This window comes from Lutra lutra, chromosome 8, assembly GCF_902655055.1.
Source record: "Lutra lutra chromosome 8, mLutLut1.2, whole genome shotgun sequence".
Classification (NCBI taxonomy): Eukaryota; Metazoa; Chordata; class Mammalia; order Carnivora; family Mustelidae; genus Lutra; species Lutra lutra.
The window spans coordinates 14,958,205-14,982,179 of NC_062285.1; the positions used below are offsets into that span (position 1 = coordinate 14,958,205).

Consider the following 23,975-nt stretch of genomic DNA (forward strand, 5'->3'; position numbering starts at 1 on the left):
ATTAGTGAGCAGTTTGGGGATTAAGAGTCTTCTATTCCTGGGCACCTGGGTGGCTCAGCCAGTTGAACATCCAACTCTTGGTTTCAGCTCAGTCATGATCTCAGGGTCTTGGAATTGAGACCCATGCTAGGTTCTATGCTTAGCACAGAGTCTGCAGGCAAATCCTCTTCCTCTCCCTCTGCTCCTCTCCCTACTTGGAAGCACATAAGCATATGTGCACATACACTCTCTCCCTCTCTCTCAAATGAAGTCTTACAAAAAAAAAAAAAAAAAAAAGAATCTTCTATTCCCATACTCTTTGAGCTACCTTGGCATGAAATGACTATTCCCACACTACTGTTTTCTTGACAGTACTGCTAAGCTCATGAGTATTTAACTATCCTTCCAATTTATTTTTCCCCTTTTGCTCTGGATTCATCCAAATGGATCTAAATGACACCAAGTAAGATGCAGTCTAGATCAGCTTAAAAAACTGTGTTTTAAGGATGGAATCTTTGAGTTGAGGAGAAATCTCCTTACAAAAACCCCTAGATAACTGAGGTTTGAGAAACACTGGCCTAGTTGTAAAATTGGGAACTTTGTGCCCTATGTTTGTCACAGTGGAAGTAAATTGGTCTTATGATGAACTGCTACCATTTCACTCCAAAAAAGAACCAGGGCTCCTTGGAGAAAAGGCTGATTCCAGGGCTGGGCTAGGGAAAGTACTCTCTATTGAACTAGAATGCATGGAAGTGCTTGGGATAATGAGGTAATATGAAAAGAATGCAGGAGCTAGCTTAAAGGGTCTTCACTGGGCAAATTTAGGTTAACTTGAGCTTTAAAATAAATAATTATATTAATAATGGATTAAAAGCTCAGCTGCTTTAGCTATATTCTCACGGTCACATTCTTACTCTCCCTCCCTGCTTTCAATTCTCTGTCCTTTATTTCCCTCCCATAAGCTCTGTGCTCAGAACAATATGCTCCTGTTTTCCCTCTGCTTCTGAATTGTGTGTGCTCTACACTAGAGATTTAAAAAAAAAAAAAAATCTGAGTTTTAGTTTCAGGCTTTGGGGTGATAATAAAAAAAGTAGTCTTAGGTCCTGAGCCACTGAAACCAACTTGATATGGTCTGTAGGGTTATTTGTTAGGTTCAAATATAAAACAGCCATTTTTTAAAGTAAAATGGTTCAGTATCAGAAACATCATATGGTTCAACAGCATGCTCACAGCAGTTTTACATTGGGTCTTACAATCAAACAATAAGTATTTTAAATTGGTTCCCTCTTTTATCCTCTTGCCTTTTATTTCCTTGGAGACCTAATGAGGAAAGGTGCCTGAAAAGGGGGTAGAACATGGGCATTCCTGATTATCCTGTCCAATGTTATCTCAATCATACATTCATCCCTCTATCCCAAGTACTGTCATAGAATGAAAGGAGTGGTAGACCAGGAGTCAAGAGACTAGATTCTAATCTTGGCTTTCTCACTACTTAGTTGAGAGAAGTTGGAAAAGTTACAGTTTCTCTCAGACTCTCCTTTCATTTGCAAAATAGAGGTTGAACAAAGACTAAGTTGTGTCTGATATTCCTTCCTGTTCTAATATTTTGCAGTTCTTTATTTTTGGGTGTGGGGTGGAGTAGGGAAACGACATGAAAATTAGCATTTATTTATTTATACACATTTGGGTATAGAAAGGCTCATCAGCCAACCAAAGAGTTAATCAAGGTTATAGGAAAAAAATTCACCTAAATAACTGAAACTGGTGGTTTTGTCAAGTCAAAAACGAACTTCCAGACTCCATATCACGTAAAATGATTTACTAGTCCATAAAAATGTGATTTTATGTAATTTAACAGGTAGAATATAGTTTAGTTGATATTTTAAAGTTCTTTTTTTCTGTCTTCTATAAATTATATTGAAGTTTTTAGATGATTATGAAGACTAATCATTTGTTCACAAATGTATGGACTTTAAATCATGAGTCTCTTTTGAAAATCTGTAAGAAAATGTTTTAAATGCTTTCGGTCTCTGCTATCCAATTATAACAATGCTAAATTTAGTCAGATTTTGGTTTGTCCTCATCTGCACAATGATGATAATCTCTAATTTGGACTTTCCAATATAAGCATTGTTATGAAATCGTCTGTAGTCTAAGATTGCTTAGAAAAGGCAAAAATAACCTTAATTCTTGCAAATCTGAACAACAATATGCAGCATAAAAAGAAGAAAAGGCTCATTGCATAACAACTCAGCAGAATAGTGAATACCCAAAGCCTCCTTCCATGGAGTTACCCAGCCCTGAAAACAATTCTCCTTTATTCAAACACACTTTAAACAACAACAACAAAAAACTATAAGCCCCATAAAAGTTTCACAAGCAATTTTGGTAAGGACCACACCAGGAACAGAGAAAGTTGGTAAGATATTTAATAAATAAGGAAAGTGTAGATCACATTTATATCATCACACGATTAGACTTTTTGGCTATATTAGGTTTACGGAATCGTCTTTATCACTTAATACAGAGATCTTCCTTGCAGCATAAAGTCTAGCCAAAAGTTACAAAGTTCATTTCTGCAAAACCCAGGGAAGTCAATGAGCCTTGGTCCAATAATCAAATTACTTACTCCTCTTGTCAAGAATGTTTTATGCACATGTACCCATGCACATATACACACCCTATGTAGCAAAAAGTTTCCTATCAATTTCTGATACATCATCTCTCATTCTCTCATCTAAAATAAAATTATTTTCCTTACCAGACTCAATCAATAGTATCTTTTAATCTCCTTTCTTCCCCTATATCTTATGCTCCATCCAAATCTTCATTAATTAACCTGACCCCTTCTGTCTTCAGGGCATAAACACTAACTTATTTGAAATCAAGGTACACAGTATAAATTTGGGAACTATATATTTATATCTCAAGCAGTTACAGAAAAATATATATTATAAAAGACAAAATAGATAGCTCATTGAGCATGAAGTCAATATAATGAGGTTTCTGTTAGAATTTTTTTGGTAAGTCTTCCTTTCTGTTTTTTTTCCCCCTCTCATGTATATCAGAATTACAAAGCAGAAGTGCTATCTTTACATTCCTCTTAAATTTCCATTTCTTTCCCCTTTTTTTCTCTGTGTCTGACATCATCATTAGATATCTTTCAAAATTGTATACCAGTCAATGAAAGGGTCTTCAAAAACTGCCTTCAACATTTAGCAACATAAAACTTACTCTTCTTTCATATATTCTTGTTTTTTAGAGTACTTCATCCATTTAAGAGGCTTTAAGAATATTTCCTAGATTTTATTTTATTTTATTTATTTATTTTTTAAAAGATTTTATTCATTTATTTGACAGACAGAGATAACAAGCAGGCAGAGAGGCAGGCAGAGAGAGAGAGGAAGGGAAGCAGGCTCCCTGCTGAGCAGAGAGCCCGATGCGGGGGATGCGGGGCTCGATCCCAGGACCATGAGACCATGACCTGAGCCGAAGGCAGAGGCTTAACCCACTGAGCCACCCAGGTGCCCCAAGAATATTTCCTAGATTTTAGACCCATGCTCATTAATATAACCACTTGATTTGAATAAATATGAATCTTATAAATAAAAATAAAATGAAATTTTGCTAACATCTCAAAATAACATTAAGAAGTGTTTTACTGGGACACCTGGGTGGCTCAGTGGGTTAAAACCTATGCCTTCGTCTCAGGTCATGATCCCAGGGTCTGAGATGGAGCCCCACGTCGCGTTCTCTGCTCAGCGGGGAGCCTGCTTCCTCCTCTCTCTCTCCGCCTCCCTCTCTGCCTACTTGTGATCTCTGTCTGTCAAATAAATAAATAAAAACTCTTAAAAATAAAAAGAAGTGTTTTACTGCCTGTTATCACTAAATAAAGTAATATTAATAAGGATCATTAATCTTAGTCTTCTACAATCAAGCAGAGTCTTTGGAAGCTACTTCAATAGGACAGTAGCCACTAGTTTGCAGTACAGGTCTAAATTCATTCAAGTATAACCTCATTAATTCACTGACTGCATATTGACTGTGCTTCAACTACGGTGACAGGTACTCGACTGTGAGCCAAAAAAAAAAAAAACAAAACTGCATTATCTCCTTATTCTCAAAGAACTAGAGTTTGTGCAGGAGAATGACATTAATCAAATAATGGCACTTGTGAATGTACACTTACAAACTGAGATGGGGGTTGTCAAGAAAGAGAGTGGGATTCCATGAGAAACTACTAAAAGGAATTTGATTCTGATTGGGATTCAAGGAAAGAAAGCTCTCTTAAAAAAGTGATATTTAAGTAGAAATCTGAAGGATGACCAGACAAGTTGTTAGTTAGGCAGAAGAAGGGGTAAGATGGTGGGGAGAAAGAAGATAAGAGGACTGTTTCTGAAGGAAATCATGTGAAAATGTCCTATATCAACAGGTGTATTCATTTCTTATTGCTGCTGTAACATATTATGACAAACTCAGTGGCTTAAAACAATATAGACTTATTATCTCACAGTTCCAGAATTTAGAAGTTCAAAATAGATCTTACAGAGTTAAAATCAAGGTGTTCTTTCTGGAGGTTCTTGGGAAGAATCTGTTTCCTTGCCTTTTCCAGCTTCTAGAGACTGCCTGAATCCCTTGGCTTGTGGCCTCTTTCATCCATCTTCAAAGCCAGCAAGAGCCAGTCCAATCTTTTTCATGATACTTTCTCTTTGGTTCTCTCTCTCCTGTTCTCATTTTCACTTAGGACCCTTGAACCCATCTACATAATCCAGGATAATCTCTATCTCAAAGTCCTTTATTTCATCACATCTGCAAAGTCCCATTTTCCATGTAAGGTAACATATTTATAGGTTCCAGGGATTAGGACAGTGGACATTTTTGGGGAGCCATTATAATACACCATGAGAGAGATTATGTATCATTTGTGAACTGAAAGAAGGTCAGAGTAGGTGGGGGCAGAAAGTGAGAAGAAAAGTGGTATTGGATGAGGCTGGGGAGGTGGGCAAGTACCTCACTATATATAACATCATACACCATATCAAGGGTTTTGATCTTTATTCTAAGAACAGTGGGAAGCTAGCTATAGAAGTAGTAACAGATTAGATTTTGTATTTTAAAATACCCTCTGGCTACTGTATAGAAAATGTATTTTTTAAATAGCAGAGGTTCAGGAAAAAGATGATGGTGACTGCAACAACAGATATTCAGATGATTATTACTCAGATTAGTGAAGTCATTTGGGTCTTTTACTTCCCAATTGGGTGGTCCTATAACTTGGGTTAAACATCTTTCTGATAGTTCTATGGGGAAAATGAAAAGTTACAATACACAACTTGCCATTTATATGGAAACAGTCCCATGCATGATAAGGATGCTTTGTATTATATTGCTTCTGTTATTAATTACCATGCATAACTCCATACTAGTAAATTAGACTTCAGTAACATGGATGATTTTATAGAAAAAGTTTAAATGATTATATCCAAATAAATTTCTATCTTAAGAATAAATATAATTCTAGAAGTAGAAGACTTGAATAAATCAAGAACCTTATAAACACTGAGTGGGGAAGAAGATTAGAAAATGGGGTAATGGAGGAGGCAGGATCCGAATCCTGTTAGGTCTTGGAGCTCATTCTAAGAATTTTACTGTAAGTAGAATTGTGAACCTTTCGAGTCTTTTGAGGTGTGGCATTACAACAAGCTGATACTTTGAAAATAGATCATTCGTGGTGGTGGGGTTAGTGTGGAGGGACAGAGGCCAGGGAGAGACTATTACAATAATCCAGAAGAGGCTGACTGTGGTTTAGACCAGGATGGTAGCACTGAATGAGGTAGAGGGAGTGGCTGGGTTTTTGGTATGTTTTGGAAGGTTTCTGATGGATGTGAGAAAAAGAAAAAAGTCAAGAACGACTCTCAAGTTTTAGCCTGAGTAACTAGTGGAACAGGGTTGTCATCAGTGGAGATAGGGAGACTGACTTTGCGGGTGTAGGAGACCAAGTATCTCAGTTAAGAACATGGTAGGGAATTCTGGTGGACCCTCAGATATGAGTTGTAGAGTAAGTAATTGAATATGAGTTTGGAGCTCAGGGGAAAGGTCTAAGTTGGAGATACGAATTTGGGAGTATTTGCATTTAAATAGTATTTAAGCTTTGAGGCTAGATGAGATCACCAAGGGAGAATGTAGAATCAGAAAAGCTCCACTAGGACTGCTGCTTGAGGCACTTAAGTAGTAAGAGGTGGGAGAGAAGATTAAGAATCAGCAAAGAAGGCTGAAATGGAGCAGCTAGTGAAGTAAGAGGTAACCCAAAAAGAACATGGTGCCATGGAAGCCCTACCTTTTTCTTCTCTAACATCTACTCATCTTTCAGAGCTCAGTTGAGTGATATTTCATTCCCTAGGCTTAGTTGTCTCTCCTAGGAGTCTCCACAGCACCCAGTCTCCACAGCCTCTTGGCTTTTTTCAATTATATAGTAATTGCCTGTACTGACTCATCTCATTCTGTAAACTATAAGCTGCCTGAGAGGAGAAATCCAGTTTCTCTCACTCACAAAAAATTCCCAGTTTAGCATAAGTACTTAACACACAGTAACTGCTGAATATAAATTGGCTGAATCAAATTAGGAAAATTAGTACTTACCTTGTGGTTATAGACAGGTTGCTAGTGTGATAGGAAGAGTCTACTAGGATTATCTATGCCATAATACCACACACCTATTTACTTTATTTTTGTACGTGACCATCCGGAATTTTTCATCACAAACTGGTTGGCGTGTCTCATGGTTTTGATTCAAGTAGAGAGGGAAGAAGGAAACCCTTATTTATATGTATACACATATGTATATGCAAGCATACATATCAAGCACGCCTTTTTTATGTTAGCTCACTTAAGCAGTTAACCCTCCTGGCAAATTTGGGAAGAAAAGTATGATTACCTCCACTTTACTTTTTTATTTTATATGTCTATTATATATAGATATGGGCATATAAACTTGTATATAGACATATAAAAAAGTAATATATATATATATGAATAGTTATATATACTATAATATACATACATATACATTTATATAAACATATACACATACACACAGATATATATAAATACACATACACATACATAAAATTTACTTCCTGAGCAAAATAAAACAAATGGCTATTTTTAAAATTCAATTATGTTACTTACTGGAAAGTATAGCAGCAGAGACCCAAAAAGAATGGTTTCCAAGAGGATAAGGCCCGATGCCCTGATGCTCTAATAAAAAAATAAATAAATAAATAAAATTTCAAAGAAAGAAAGAAAGAAAGAAAAAAGAAAAAGTTATTGTTAGTTAACATTCCTAGAATGGAAGAACTTATGCTATTGTGACAACACCTCAACTAATAAATGAAAACTGGCTAGTATTTCAGAAGTGAACTTAATTGAACCATGCAAAAAGACTGACTATAAAGGTTGTAGTGGGGGACGCCTGGGTGGCTCAGTTGGTTAAGCAGCTGCCTTCAGCTCGGGTCATGATCCCGGTGTCCTGGGATCGAGTCCCACATCGGGCTCCTTGCTCTGCGGGGAGCCTGCTTCTCCCTCTGCCTGCTATTCTGTCTGCCTGTGCTCGCTCTCTCTCCCTCTCTCTCTCTCTGATAAATAAATAAAATCTTAAAAAAAAAAAAAGGTTGTAGTGGACTTAGTGATATTGCCAGTGGTGTTACGGAATTTTGTTCTCTAAATTTGAATCCATGAACAATCTGAGCATCTGAGAACACTTTTTGGAAGATCCTTTCAATCCAAGAAGCTCACAGACACAAAATTTCTTGCTTGTATTTCTGAAACATCAACCACAAGTACATATGGAATGCTAACCCTCAGCCATTTCACAGATACTTGCAGGATGGTTTCAGTGAATAAAACAGACATACACACAAGGTCTTGGCATCTCAGTAATATATATCTCACCATGTCAAAATATCGTCACCCACGCTCACTTAACAGAGCTCCACTGTGTAATATAAATCACACTAAATACCAGAGGTATTTTACCTTGTGAAGATGCTTAAGTCATTCTTAACTGAAAATTCAATAGACTAAGTTGATATTTTAATAATTTCCTAATTATTTAAAGTTTACTATACATAAATATGCTTAATAACCTTAAGATATGTTGTTAGACTCAAATAGCATTCTCTTTCCAAAGCAAAATGACTGAAATTGTTGCAAGAAATAAAAGACTAAATAATTTTATTTTCTAATAAAAAATTTTGCTTCAATGAGTTTAAGTGTCAAGACAGAGCAAATATATTAATTAAGAATACAAACATAAAAGCAGGTTATTCTAGAGTACCTGTATTTTCACTAAATGCAACATGATATATAAACAAAAATTATACCTGGTACAAATATTGTATCTTCACAGGAAAATAATCTGAAGCAGCAGCAACTGATTTTGCAATAATAAAAAGAAGCTAAAAACCCAAGCTACAAGAGTCCATTACATTAAAACAATGTCAGATAAAAATAAAAATAAAACCAAAATTTTGTAGGTGTTTGCAATCTTTAGATAAGCTATTTAGCTGATCTCCCGCTACCCGAAGTAGTCTCAGCCTGCTACTTCTCCGCCATCTTGACTCCTCTCCAATAAAACCAAAATTTTAAAAAAAAGTCATACAATGTCAGATAAATGAAGCTAGAGAAAGAAAAGTATAATATCTCTTCAAAACACGGCCAGGACATTGTTCAGACACAGAGAAATACTCTATGTAATCCCTCAAAAGAACTTGAAGCTTTCATAAATCTAAGAATTTGCAATGGAGAAACAAGTTTTGTCAGTGAACAGACTTGATTAAGTGGCTTCTCACTATTGGTCTTTATGTTAGCTAGCAGATGCATTTTAGCGAAAAGAAAATTCCTATCAGCAAGCCTTTAGATGGGTTTTGGTTGCTGGAATTTTTAAGACGGCAAATTACATTCATACCTAATTGTGAATACTCCATTTTTTAAACTTTATAAAAAGAAGACACCAAGAGTGAGAGTCCAAAATATTATATAAGACTGGTTGTAAAACAATCTATGCAATATTGTTTAAAGATTTATTTATTTATTTAAAAGAGAGGGAGAGAGTGTGCTCGTGAGTGCGGGGGAGGGAAAGAGAGAATATCAAGCAGTCTTTTCCCTGTTGAGGGCAGAGCCCCACACCAGGCCTGATCCCATGACCCCGAGATCATGACCTGAGCAGAAATTAAGAGTGGACACTTAACTGACTGAGCCACTCAGTGCCCCCTCCATTCAATACTTTAAAAAAAAAAAAGGATATGAAAAGAAGCTGCAAGGTTTAATGGAAAAGACTTTGAAGTTCTCTTCATCTCAGTTTGAATTATGAAATAATCACTAAGAAGGCCACCTTAAATTTCAATGTCTTCACCCATAAAATGGGCACCCTAGTAAGGTAAACACCTTATTAAATCTAAGGGTTCTAATAAAATATAAAGCATACAAAATGGTTACTATTATGCCTGATTCTTAGCAAGACGGTATGCACTCTTCAAAGTAAAAAAACAGCCCCAGGATGGTGAATTTGAATTCCACAGAAATAGCAGTCAAATTTTTTTTTTCTAATGCTTGGGATCCAAATGACCTCAGAAGAGCCCAAAGTGGGGATTGAGAACCCAAGAGTTCTTTTTTTTTTTTTTTTTAGGGCCAGTAGTTTCTTAACTGCATTACATTACAACCATTTTTATCATATAACAGCCCTAGTGATGCAGATATTCTTAGAGTAAATAACCTGTTTCCTTTTCATTTGGTAATACCGAGCAATCTTCTTAACTCTTCACTGCCTTGCTTCTGGCTGAGCAGAGGAGACCATAATTTCAAATTATTGATTGGAATTCCAACAAGTGGTTCTATAATCAAACGGAAGGCCTACTCAAAACATGTACTCTTCCTTTCAAAATCTTCTTGGGCTGAGTTGGCTTCATGGCCTCACAGAATGAGTAGGTACCTAATAGGTAGGACTTAAGGGACAAAAAAGAAACCTCATGTTCCCTAAAACATTTCCCCACTGTCTTAGTGGTATTGGAATTTCTTTGAACTAGAAAGAAGCTTTTTATTTTATACTTGGTGCCAAGGATTAATATATAAATGTTATAAGTAACATGCTGATTTAAGTTCAAAGTGAAGAACAGAAATCTCTTCCTCGAAGTCTAAGTGATGGGATAAGGAAAGAAAGAGGAGGGACTGAAAAATGAAGGTGATGCAGCCACTCTGGAAAACAGTATTGGAGGTTCCTCAAAAAGTTAAAAATAGAACTACCCTATGACCCAGGAATTGCACTACAAGGTATTTACAAAAAGAATACAAAAACACTAATTCAAAGGGATACATGCACCCTGATGTTTACAGCAGCATTATCTACACTAGCCAAATTATGGAAACAGCCTTATTGTCTGTCAATTGATGAATGGATAAAGAAGATGTGGTACATCTATACAATGGTATAAAGTATTCAGCCATAAAAAGAATGAAATCTTGCCGTTTGTAATGATGTGGATGGAGCTAGAGAGTATTAATGCTAAGTGAAACAAGTCAGTCAAAGAAACACAAATACCATATGATTTTACTTGTGTGGAATTTAAGAAGTGAAGCAAACAAGCAAAGGGAGAAAAAAAAAAGAGGCAAAACAAGAAAGGCTCTGATGGTTACAAAGGGAGGTGGTGGGGGGATGGGTGAAATAGGTGATGGGGAATAAGGAGTACACTTGTCCTGATGAGCACAGGATGATATATGAAGTGTTAAATCACTATATTGTACACCTGAAACTAATATTACACTGTATGTTAACTAACTGGAATTAATATAAAAACTTAAAAAAAAAAGAAAACTGAAGATGGGAAAGGGATATAATGAGCAAAATAATAGAGCCCAAGAAAGAATTTCATCTCCTTCACAGCTGTGCCTGAGATAGAAATGGTGGTATGGAACCCTTTTAACCAGAATTGCTAACCGAGAAACTCTGAGAAAACGTTACTGAGAGGATCAACAATATACTATTTATTCATTTATACAATATACTATTCATCAAAACACATACATACAATCAATACCATGTATTTTCTAGATATATATAAATATACCAAATACATATCTGGAAGATATATACCAAGCTGATAACATTTTTTTTTCTATTGGAGAAGTGGACAGATTTGGGGACAAATCAACTTATTAAAAATATTTTCATTTCTTTGGTGATGAAGTCATGCATTGCTATGTAATATGCATTATAGTAATTAAATTAAGTAATATTAAAGAAAAGTAATCTAAAATGTGACAGTTCAACTATTGGAAAATTCCACCACTAGGCATCATAAAATGCCAAGAAGTCTAAACGAAGGCCTTTCCAACTAATATCTACTTAATAAGTTTTTATTCAGTACCAACCTGAGGCATAAAATTAACAAACAGTATTTTTGTAATTTACAAATTTTTGAATTTATAAACAGGTAAATATAGAGCTCGGGGAGTTAGCATTGAGCCGAAAACTCTCTCCTTCAGAATCTATAAAGCCAACAAATATAATTCCAGAATTTACAATAGAGGTGAGTGGATCCCATCTCATTCCATCCCACCTGCCCCATTTCTTAAACTTTCTGAACTGACTTATGAAGGTTTGTAACAGTCAAGTATCAAACCTGTATACTGGAGAAAAGAGCTAATCTCATTATACCAATTTTATTAAATTATGTCAAAGTCAATTTCTAAATTCCATAATCCTTGGGTGCAAAGTAGAGAGGCATAAGAAGCAGCACAGCTGCAGCTGTCACAAGATTTGCTCGTGATGTAGGCATCCAAAGGGAGCTAAGTCACTACAAGTGGTAAGGCAATGAGAGTGCTGAAGTCTGATCTTTTTCAAAAACAATTAAAAATGGTTTGTCATTATTTTCCTTGATTCTACAAGGACTAACTACTTCATTTATAGTTTTAAAACATTTTTAGCCCCTGGGGAAATTAATGTATATCTTGCTAAAACAGTCCAGCTATTCTGAATTACAGCTGATTTCTTTAGTCCTGTGGCAATTGAAGTTTCTTTCTATTACAAAAGGAACCTCCGAGCATGAAGGTATTTTTACACAGCTGCACCTCAGAATGCATGATGAAGATATAATAAAGCAATAGAATTAGATTCTGAAAAGAATGAACTGGCATAGGTTTGGATTATAAAGCAAGACTATAAATCTGTATCATTTACAAAAAGAATTAGCCATGCTAGCAGAACAGACTTTTTCTAGTTCTTTAGAGAAATACATCGACAGGGGGATTACAAATAAATAAATGCCTGATGAAACAGTCATATAATAATAAATTGGAAGCAAGATGTAAAAGCAGCCTTAAAGAGAATCCTAACATTGAGAGATATGAGGATGCTATTTTTAAATAATTTTATTTATAGTTATATAAATAAATGAGAACACACTACATCTGGTTTGACAGACTAACATGCAATTATTTTGTCTTAGAAGATCTGTGAGGAAATATTGAAAACCATTCAGATTTAGAAAAATTTGTCAGAGAACAATTGCCCAAAATGTATTAGTTAAAATCAGTATTGGTTTTTCCAAAAAATTATCAGCAATGAAAAAGGGACCAAAAAAGCAAAGAATATGTTCACGACAGAGATTGCTAAAGTGAAATAAAAGCAATTCAGAGAGTTTTATTTTATTTTACTTACTTTAAATTTTCATTCAAGTATAATTAACAGACAGAATTATATTAGTTTCAGGTGTATAATCTAATGATTCAACAACTTCTATACATAATTAATTGCTCATAATGATAAATACACTCTTAGTCCCCTTCACCTATTTCACCCATCCCCTTCCCCCATGTCCCTTTTGGCAACTACCAGTTTGTTCTCTATGTTTAAGAGTTTCTTTTCTTTTTTTATTTTGTTTCTTAAATTTCACATATGAATGAAATCATATGGTATGTATGGGTCTTTCTCTGTTTTTAGTTAGCATTCTACCCTCTAGATCCATCCATGTTGCTGGAAATGGCAAGATTTTATTCTTTTTTTATGCCTGATTAATATTTCATTGTGTATATATGCACCACTTTTTCTTGAACCATTCATCTATTGATGGACCTCTGGGTTGCTTCAGTATCTTGGCTATTTTAAATAATGCTGCAAGAAAAACAGGGGTGCATATACCTTTTCAAATTCATGTTTTCATTTTCTTTGGGTAAATACCCAGTTATGGAATTACTGGATCATATAATAATCTTATTTTTAATTTTTTAAGGAACTTCCATGCTGTTTTCCACAGTGACTGCACCAATTTACATTCCACCAACAGTACACGAGTGTTCTTTTTTCTCCACATCTTCACCACACCTGTCATTTCTTGTGCTTTTGATTTTAGCCATTCTGACAGGTGTAAGGTAACTTCTCACTGGGCTTTTCATTTGCATTTCCCTGATGATGAGTGATGTTGAGCATCTTTTCATGTATTTGCTGTCCACCTGTATGTCTTCTTTGGAAAAATGTCTATTCAGTTCCCTGCCCATTTTTAATTGGATTTTTTTTTTTTTTTTTTTTTTTTTTTTGGTGTTGAGTTGTATAAGTTCTTATATATTTAGGATATTAACCCATTATCAGGTATATAATTTACAAATATCTTCTCCTATTCAGTTTTTTTGTTTTGTTGATGGTTTCCTTCACTCTATGAAAGCTTTTTTATTTTGGCATAGTCTCAATAGTTTAATTTTGCTTTTGTTACCCTTGTCAAAGGAGACATATCTAAGAAAAGTGTTTTTATGGCTCAAATTAAAGAGATTACTGCCTATGCTTTCTTCTAAGAATTTTATGCTTTCAGATCTCAGATTTAGGTCTATAATCCATTTTAAGTTTATTTTTGTTTATGGTGTAAGAAAGTGGTTCAGCTTCATTCTCAGTTTCCCAACATTTGCTGAAGAGACTATAATTTTTCCCATTATATATACTTGTCCACTTTGTCATAGTATCAAAAAGAAAATGTAGGTTTATTTCTGGGCCCTCAATTCTGTTCCACTGATCTGTGTGTCTATTTTTGTACCAGTACCATACTGTTTTGATTATTAGAGCTCTGTAGTATATCTTGAAATCTGGGATTGTAATACCTCCAGTTTTGATATTTTTCAAGAGCTTTGACTATTTGTTATCTTCTGTGGTTCCACACAAATTTTAGGATTCTTTCTTCCAGTTCTGTGCAAAATGCTGTTGATATTTTGATAGGGATTGCACTGAATCTTTAGATTGCTTTGGATAGTATGGACATGATAACAATACTGATTCTCCCAATCATGGAATATCTTTCCATTTGTATATGTTATCTTCAATTTCTTTTATCAGTGTTTTATAGTGTTTAGAGTACAAGTCTTGGGGTGCCTGGGTGGCTCAATTAATTAAGTGGCTGCCTTCAGCTCAGGTTATGATCCCAGAGTCTTGGGATCTAGCCCTGGCATGGGGCTCCCTGTTCAGCAGAGAGCCTACTTCTCTCTTTTCCTCTACCTGCTGCTCTGCCTACTTGTGCTTTTTCTCTCTCTGTCAAAAACAAACAAACAAACAAACAAACAAACAAAGAAAGCCTTTAGAGTACAGGTCTTTCACCTCCTTGGTTAAGTTTATTCCTAATTATTTTATTATTTTTGGTGTAATTGTGAATGGGATTGCTTTCTCAATTTCTCTTTCTGCTACTTTGTTATTAGTGTATAGAAATGCAACAGGTTTCTGTATATTCATTATATATCTTGTGCCTTTACTGAATTCATTTATGAGTTCTAGTATTTTTGGTGGAGTTTTAAAAAGTTTTCTCTATATAGTATCATGTCATCTGCAAATAGTGAAGGTTTTACTTCTTCCCTACTCATTTGGGTATCTTTTATTTCTTTTTGTTGTCTGATTGCTTCTAGTACTATGTTGAATAAAAGTGGTGAGAGTAGATATCCTTGTCTTGTCTTTCTCCGTATCACTACTTTTTGCCATTTTTATTATTATGTGTCTTGGTGTGGACCTCCTTGGGTTGGTATTGTTGAGGGCTTTCTGTGCCTCCTGAATCTGGAGATCTATTTCCTTTCCCAGATTAGAGAGGTTTCAGGTATTATTTCTTCAAATAAAATTTTGCCCTCACCTCTCTTTTCTCCTTCTGGGATCCCTATAATGTGAATATTTTTATGCTGGATTTGTCACTGAGTTATCTTACCTTTTCTAATCTTTTATTACTCTTTTTTCTTTTGCTGTTTAGCTTGGTTGCTTTCCACTACTCTATCTTCCAGCTTGCTGATCCATTTTCCTGCTTCCTCTAGTCTACTGCTTATTCCTTCTAGTGCATCTTAATTTCTGTTATTGAGTTCTTCATCTCTGATTGGTTCTTTTCTATATTTTCTCTCTTTGTTGAATGTCACACTGAGCTCCTCCACTCTTTTCTCAAGTCCAGTAAGTACCTTTCTTTATTACTGTTACTTTGAATTTTCTATTAAGCATATTGCTCATCTCCATTTCATTTAGTTCTTTTGCTGTGATTTTGTCCTGTTCTTTCATTTGGGACATATTCCTCTGAGTCCTCATTTTGTCTAACTTTCCATGTTTTGTTTCTTTGTATTAGGAAAGTCAGCTACATCTCCTGATCTTGAAAGTAGTGTTGCCTTATGAAGAAGAGATTCTGTGGTGCCCTGTGGCACAGTATCCCCCATTCACCAGAACCTGGTATTTCAGGGATATCTCCTAAGTATGTTGCATGCACCCTACCATTGTGGTTGAGCCATATTTACCTTCAGTCGTGTCATTTGCAATGGCATTCTCTGCCTATTGTGGGCCGAGTTTGGTCCCTGTACTGTTAAGTGGCCAGTTTTAGCCATCCAGGGCTTATAGTTGGGTCAGACCAGATGTCTGCCCTCAGACTAGTACTGGGGCCACAGAGAACTGTAGAATGCTCCTGGTGTTGTCTCCTGAGAAGTTTTTATTGGTAGGCAGAGCCAGCAATCAGATCAGTTGTCTGCCCCCAGCCATTGCTGGGGTTGCAGTTGAACTGATGTATGCGGTTATCTCCCACAGGGCAAAAGTACCTTTGAAGTGATGCTGGTCACTGTCAGGGTTGCTTGCAGAATGAGACATGTCAGGTGCTGCGTGAAGGGACATCTACACAGTGGTGTGGGTTGGATGGGGGAGTCCACAGGAAAATGTAGGGGTAGCGCATGTGTGTTAGTTAGCAAGCTAGGTAGTGGGTATTTGAGCTGGTTCCTGAAGGTGTCCTGGTATCTAGGCTGGGCAGGCGGAGGAGAAATGGCACCTCCCAGCCTTTTTGTTCTTGAAGAAGTCTCCCAAGGACCCCTCCACTGCATGTTTTGAGACTAGTAAATAAGTCTTCCTGTACACCCCAGGTACTTTCAAACTATTCCTTCTATGCTGCATCTTGGAGGTACTGTTTGTTATCCTGCCTCTTTAACCAGGGGGACTCGCAGTTTCCTATTGCCCTTTAGCAAGCCTAACTGATTTTTAAAGTTCCTGGTGTTAAACTCGACTGATTATAAAAACTTGTGAAGTTAAGCTCATCTGGTTTTCAAAGCCAAATGTTCTGGGGACTTGTTTTCCCAGTGTAGACCCCCATGTCTGGGGTATCTGGTGTGGGGTATGTTCTTCTCCCTTCTCCATTCTCATGATATCCCCCATTGTGGTCAGTCTCTAAGGCCAGTTTAGTTTTTGATTGGAACTGTGTCCTTCCTACCATTTTTTTGTTTTCAGTGTTCCAAGCTTCCTACCATTTTTAATATGGCCTCCTCCCTACAATTAACTGTGGACAGTCTATTTTGCCAGTCTTCAGCTCATTTTTTGGATAAGTTCAACTGATATGTCTGTTATCTAGGTTGGACAAAGGGATGAGGTGAGCTTAGGATCCTTTTACACTTCCATCTTCTCAAATAGTACCACAGAGAATTTTATAGCATGGAATAAAATACATGAGCTTTATATCCAGATGGTTTGGGATCTCATCACCAGCCACTTATTAGGTGTGTCATCTTGAGCCAACTGCTGAACCTTCTGAGTTTCTTTATATATAAAATGGGTGCAATGATGCCCCTCCTTGCAGTTCTTTGTAAAAACGGTCAATAACACTGCCCAGCATGGAGCAGGCACTCAGTCAAAGGAAGTTCATCATCAGTCTTTCATGGACATACAGAGTGAGGTCAACAGTCTATCTAAGCTCACTCAGCTGAGGAGTGACCGAACAAGGCCCCATCATCTACCCTGCTGATTCCCAAGTCAGTGTGATTTCTTCTGTACATCCAATCTGACCCTCAGCCATTTTCTTGCCCAAAGGAACAGAATTACATGTAATATAATAACAAAAACATGTAGCACTATTAGAGCATTTTAAAATAAATTACAAGTAAGGAGCTTGGTTCAAATGTTATTTAAAAAGTTACTATTCAATTTAAAATCCAAGATGGTTTTATGCAAAATATTAGAATTGTCACATTGCATTAATTAGGAATTATGTCTAATTTCTAAAAGCAGAGCAACTCATATTTCACATAATGGAGATAAATTTTCTAAGTGTCAAAAAAGCATACACAAGTGAAGTACATAAAGAATCTCACCTTGAGAAGGGTTACTGTACATTCTCAAGTAAAGTGGCATGAAATTGTTGAAACAAAATATGCCATTTGCTTAGATTTACATCTTTTTAAAGATTTTATTTATTTATCTGACAGAGAGAAATCACAAGTAGGCAGAGAGGCAGGCAGAGAGAGAGAGAGAGAGAGGGAAGCAGGCTCCCCACCGAGCAGAGAGCTCGATGCGGGGCTCGATCCCAAGACCCTGAGATCACGACCTGAGCCGAAGGCAGAGGCTTTAACCCACTGAGCCACCCAGGTGCCCCCTTAGATTTCTATTATTAATTGGAAGCTACTAAGATTGATATATTTTCAAATAAAAAGTTGTTACTTGAAAGAACAATAAATTCCTCCTCATTAAGAATCCTAATGGAAAAAAAAAAAGAATCCTAATGGAATGATAATAAAATACAAAATATGAAGTAGTTTAAAAATATTAATAAGGTAAAAATACTGCTTCAAATAATTAGCCTTTGTTATAGAGATGAACTCAAATATCAGGTTGACATCAAACTTGAGGATTCTCTCCCTCTTTCTCTGTCCCTCCCCTCCCTTTCATGCTCTCTTTTTCTCTAAAATAAATGGATAAGTCTTTAAACAAACAAAAAACAAATAAAGTACTACTACTCAGGCAAAAGAACCCATCAAATATTAGCCAGCCATCAGAACCTCTTCATCTCCTTGTTTAAGAAAAAACAATGTGAGAACAGGAACAGACCTGCTCAGAACTGTTAAGCCTGTCTTTGATACATTGTCTGTATTCTAAAGCATGTTTGGAAGTATATGGAATGATGAGACAAAGTGCAAAACAAGGAGACTTTTCATATTTTGATATTTGGTAACAGTCTAAACATGCTAAGACTTGTTTATATTCCTTATACTCCACGTTAACACAAAAGTTTCACTTCTGAAAAGATACAAATGTACGAAGAAATATGATGAGCATTTCAGTGAATAAACTAATAGATGATTTAGTGAGGTGTATGAGATGCTTCCTATTTGCTAGATTTGGCAGTTCAGAAATTTAAAATAGCAGTATTCTCTCTGACAGGCAAAAGCAAAGGCGGATTACAAAGTGTTGTGGGAAAACAACTGCTACTTAGATGCAAGGATGACAGAGACAGAATTCAGAACTCAGCCTCTACAGTATCAAAAACGCCTTTAGATTACATGGAGTAAATTGCATTTTTATTTCCCCCAAATTTGTGAGCAGTAAGAATCATTAAATGGACATTATGGAATTCAGTCCACATGGACTGCATCATTCCTAAACTTGTCTGCCTGAAGATAAAATTTAAAAAGAAAAAAAAAAAGGAGGGATATATTAATTAACTAATCATGTTTACATTTTGATTGTCAATTCTAACCATTTGTTTCATTAAATTCTGCTGTTTTAGTTAGTTTTAATGTTTATTAGCAAATCATAACATGTTTGCAACCATTACGTAATGATCTTGGTATTGTGGAGTTTCGCATCTTACATTAGAGACATGGTTCTGGAGAGATTTTAAAAAAATAAATTCATAAGTTTTAATTAGATAATAAATGTTAACCCTTCCATGCAGAATTCAAGAGGTTCATAATAACTGAGGGATGTTTTAATTAGTGTTTCTTTTCTGTTTGGATCCTGCTTATTTACTCTTTGCTCTAAAACACATTATAAAAAGGTATTAGGATTAGGCTATCAACTCAAAAAGGCACACAAGAGAAATAATTAAGTACATTTAGAAATCTGACAGTAGAGACTTAGAGAAGTTAAAATAATGTTACAAAAAAGGAGAAGAAAGTTTTACAATGTAATAGATTTTTAAAAATTGTCTAACCTAAAAAAAAAAATTGTCTAACCTTGTCAAAAATCGAACTATTACTAAAGCAGTTTTCTAGAAATAATCAAATTATGAAGTTTTTTAAACTAATGATTCCAAGTCTTCCTCTTCAGCCTACACCTCTTTCTGGAGCTCTAGACTCATATTTCACTTTCTTATAAGACAGTTCTACCTGAATGACCTATAAACACCTAAGACTCAAGATTTCAAAAACTAAAACTTCCATGGTTAATAGTACTCAATTACTATTTTGTAATCAAACTATCTCTGAAATATATATCTATAGGCTAGAAATAAATGAAGTGGGTTTTATGACATATTCATAGATTTACTTTTCATATTTTCCAGAACTTTCAAAATTTCATTGACTGTCTCAATAAATGAATAAGTAACCAAATAAATGAGTAAAGTGAGAAGCAACATGCACACTGACCCATATTCAAGTGGAGAGAAAATTCTTGATTTTTAATTTATGGGTGTTCTCTACGATTCAGAGAATAAACAATCAAAATCTTAATAAGCGGAGGAAAAGGAAAAGGAAGAGAAGGAAGAGAGGAGGGAAGTGGAAGAAACCATCTGTTTATGTTTGATTTAGCATACTGGGGTTCTCGGTTTCACAGGAATTAAATGCAGGAGGCAGATGGGTGGGTGGAAGAGAACCGGACTCAAGTCTCAACGATGTCACTGTTCTCTGAGCTTTCTCGCAGATGCCTCCTGCTATCTTTATTGTACCCTCCTGCCCTGGGCTCTCCCACCCCAGATGCCCAGTACCTTCAGGGCATCCTTTGTGTCATTTCATTCAGCCCTGCCCTCCTCGAGTAAGGTGCATATTTCAAAGTAATTCCCTTATTCCTCTTAATCTCCAACTTCTAATTTCTTCCATGCTTAATCTTATATTTATAAATAAAAGGAATATGATAAATGCCAATTAGGGCGTTAGCGAGTAATAATTTAATGTTTGCTCCTCCAGGTAGGGCTTGGAAGATAAAACAGATAGCCAATACTTAAAATCTAAAAGCAGAGATGTTGAATTTTAGAAGTTAAGAGAGCAAAGTTATTAACACAGTGGGCTTTCTGGTGCCCCCAAAGAGTCTAGGACTCTTTCCACGAAGATTTCCTCTCTTCCTCTAAGATCATTCCTTTATATAAGCAAACCATTCAGAAGATTCCAAGTCTTTTTAAGAATGAAAGGGATCCCATCATCCTCACCTTTTGTTGAAGATATTTTTCTAAGAAACAATTCATATTTCAAAAAACCCTTTTATTTCCAGTTGTGCATTAAATGCATCAAGAATAAGTCTATCTCACTACAATTACCACACATCTGTGATTGAGTTAACCCCTGTCAAGGGCACGCTAAATGAATAGGTTTGCTTCCCTTTATTCATTTCTTTCCTTGAAGCAGAATTTTGTATAATATGAAAGGTGCTTTTAAAACACAGCTTTCATTATGTGATAGGTTTCAGGACACGCTGTGTAAGTATGACTCCAAGGTCCAGAACAACGGCTCTCTTCCACCCCCATGAATACATTCCATTTACTATCGTTTTTTCTTTGTTTCCTTTTTGACTACATTTTTAAGCCTATGAAAGAGATATAAATGCATAAATTCTGAGAAAAGAATAGTCAACGTGGGGGGAAAAGGGAATCAATCCAGAACCACTATGTTTGGTAAAACAGGGACCTAGGAGTACATCTAGCATTGCTAGTTTGCTTATTCAGTGCCATTCTTCCCAACGGAAGACACATTTTGATTTTTGTTAAAATCAAATGTTGATAATAAAAGTGGTAGTAATGACAACAATAACAATAATAACAGCAGAATTTTTGTACCAGCTATAACTCTAGGCACTTTGTGTGAATTAACCCATACAAAAACATTCAACCCTCACCACATATAGTAGGTCCTGTTAGGACTCCCATTTTGTAAATTAGGAGCCTGAGATTTAGAGAGGTTAAAAAACTTGCCCCAAAGAAATTGACAGAAACACTCAACTTTGCCCCATCACTTTCAAAATCCAAATCTGTAAAGCTGTCATTTAAAATAGCATCTGGATGGTGGCTCTTGAAACAAAGTAAGACAGCGTGGTATTGGCACAAAAACAGACACATAGATCAGTGGAACAGAATAGAGACCTCAGAAATGGACCCTCAACCCAATGGTCAACTAATCTTCAACAAATCAGGAAAGAATATCCAATAGAAAAAAGACAGTCTCTTTAGTAAATGAAAAAACCTTTCCTAAAAACCTCTTGCTAAAATATAAAGACACATGTGGAATAGCAAATCACAACCCTGTTGTGAAGAGGGAATTCAAAGTAGAAATACAAGTAGAAATAAAAATGTAAAAAAGTACTCATCCTCATCAATAATAGGGAGATGTAAATAAAAATTATATTATTTCATTTTGAATGCATTCATTTTTGGGGCGCTCTTAACAGTCAGAAACCTGAACACACTGACGGCCCTGTACCACACAGCTCATGTGCCCTCCTCAGCCCCACCTGCACTCTGCTCCCCTTTGCTCACTGTGCCTCAGCCCACCTGGCTACTTTTCAGTTCTAGAAATGCAGCTGCTCCCCACCTTCGGGCTGTCAGAGCCCATCCTGTTCCTTTACCCTGGCCCATTGCCACCTCCCTCTTCAACCTGCATCTGATTCACTTCAACTCATTCCTCAGGTCTTAATTTCCTGACTTTTCACACAATAAAGGTTTTTCTGAGTGCTTTCTCTGTGTCAGACAAGGTGGCAGACACAGGAGTTTCAGAGACTTTTGTGAACTAACCAAGCTGGTAAGGTTTCCCGTGTCTTATGCTCATGACACACAGTATTTCCACAAGGGGCACTGTCATCACAACTGAAACTAACATTGAAAGTAACATTCCTAAGGATCACTTCCTAACAGAAAGAACATCTACCATAAATAAACTGCCAAGTCTTAGTGGTGAGGCAGGCCTTCTTCCTAAAACCAGGCAGAAGATGAGGACACCTGATATTAACATTGAGATTTTACATAATTGCGGAATTTCTATTAAAGGCAATGAGATAAGAAAAAGAAATAAGAGCTATAAAGACCAAAAATGATACAACATTATTATCTGGCAGGAAGTTGTCCTAAAGAAATAATCTGAATCATATACAAGGTGTAGTTACAAGAATGTTTCAAGCACAGCATTCATACTGAGAGAAAATAAGGAACAATCCATATCCCAAGAGACAGAAAAATAGTAAAATAAATTATGATATATTCTATGATATAGTAAAATGATGTCATAAAATTCAATGTTTTGGGGTACATTTAATAACAAAAGAGTATATGATTATAATTTATATATATAAATATTTTATATTAAACATTTAAAAATATCAAATTGTTGACTTATAGGTGATTTTTATATTATTACTTAAAATTTTCAGCATTTTTCAACTGTAAAATATACATGTATTACTTCTACAAGATGGAATGGTTTAGGATTCTAATTTTGCAAAAGGACTGAAAAGATTAAAGTCATAAAGACATACCTTCTAGAAGTGTTAAAATTAAAGAGACGGACAATGGCAAATGTAGAGAAGATTTAGAGCAAGTGGAATTTGGGTATGTCGATAATGGGAATATAAAATGGGAATTTAAAACTGTACAACCACTTTGGAAAGTGCTTTGGCAGCCTCTTATAAAGCTAAAAATACACCTGCTCTGTGACCAAGCAGTTCTGCTCATAGACATTTATCTAGAAGAAAAAAAAATATTTGATCACAAAAAGACTTGAACAAGAATGTTCACAGCGACTTTATAATAATCAAAAAGCAGAACCCAAGTATCCATCCAACAGGAAAGCGGATAAACAAATTATATAAAACTCATACCATGAAATCTGACTCAGAAATGAAGGGGTAAACGGCCGATCCACATAATGAAGATAAATCTCAAAAACTACAGATACTAAAAAAGCCAGACCCGATAAAGTACATATTGCCTGATTCTGTTTACATAAAGTTCTAAAACAGGTATATCTGATTTACAGTGATAGAAATCTGAACAGTGGTCCCTCTGGTTGGTGGGGGGAGAAAGGCACGGGGACTGACTGGGAAAGGGCATGAGAGAACTTCCTGGAGCAAAAGGAAATTTCTACATCTTTACAGAGGTGTGAATTACCTGGATATATATGCATTCGTTAAACTAACTGCACTGTACAATTGAGATCAATCCATTTCACTCTACATGAATTATACTTTCACAAAAAATAAATAATAACAAAGGATCTGAAACTCAACACTAAGGTGGTTAAAGATAAAAATCAATAGAGCTTTTATTATCCCTCAAATCTCATGAAGCTGGTGCCACCAATCTGCAAGACTTCCTATAGAAGGAGTAAAGTAGCAAAAAAACTAGACTATAATTTTCTGGTATTTCTACCATTTATGCCTTCAATTTGTATGTTCTATTAGCTTATATTGAAGCTAATAACATTTCCAAATTTCTTACTCATTTACAATGATCTGATTATCTTACAAAGATGGAAGAAAGCCCTACAAAAAAAGG

General features: G+C 35.8%; 1 protein-coding gene across 1 annotated transcript in view; it reads right to left on the minus strand.

Moving 5' to 3' along the window:
- Positions 1 to 23,975, minus strand: part of GPR158 (G protein-coupled receptor 158) — a 424,695-nt gene that overhangs the window by 135,495 nt on the left and 265,225 nt on the right. The window contains exon 5 of the mRNA XM_047741925.1: positions 7,168 to 7,236. Within this exon, the coding sequence (XP_047597881.1) occupies positions 7,168 to 7,236 (69 nt within the window). The remainder of the gene's footprint in view (positions 1 to 7,167; positions 7,237 to 23,975) is intronic.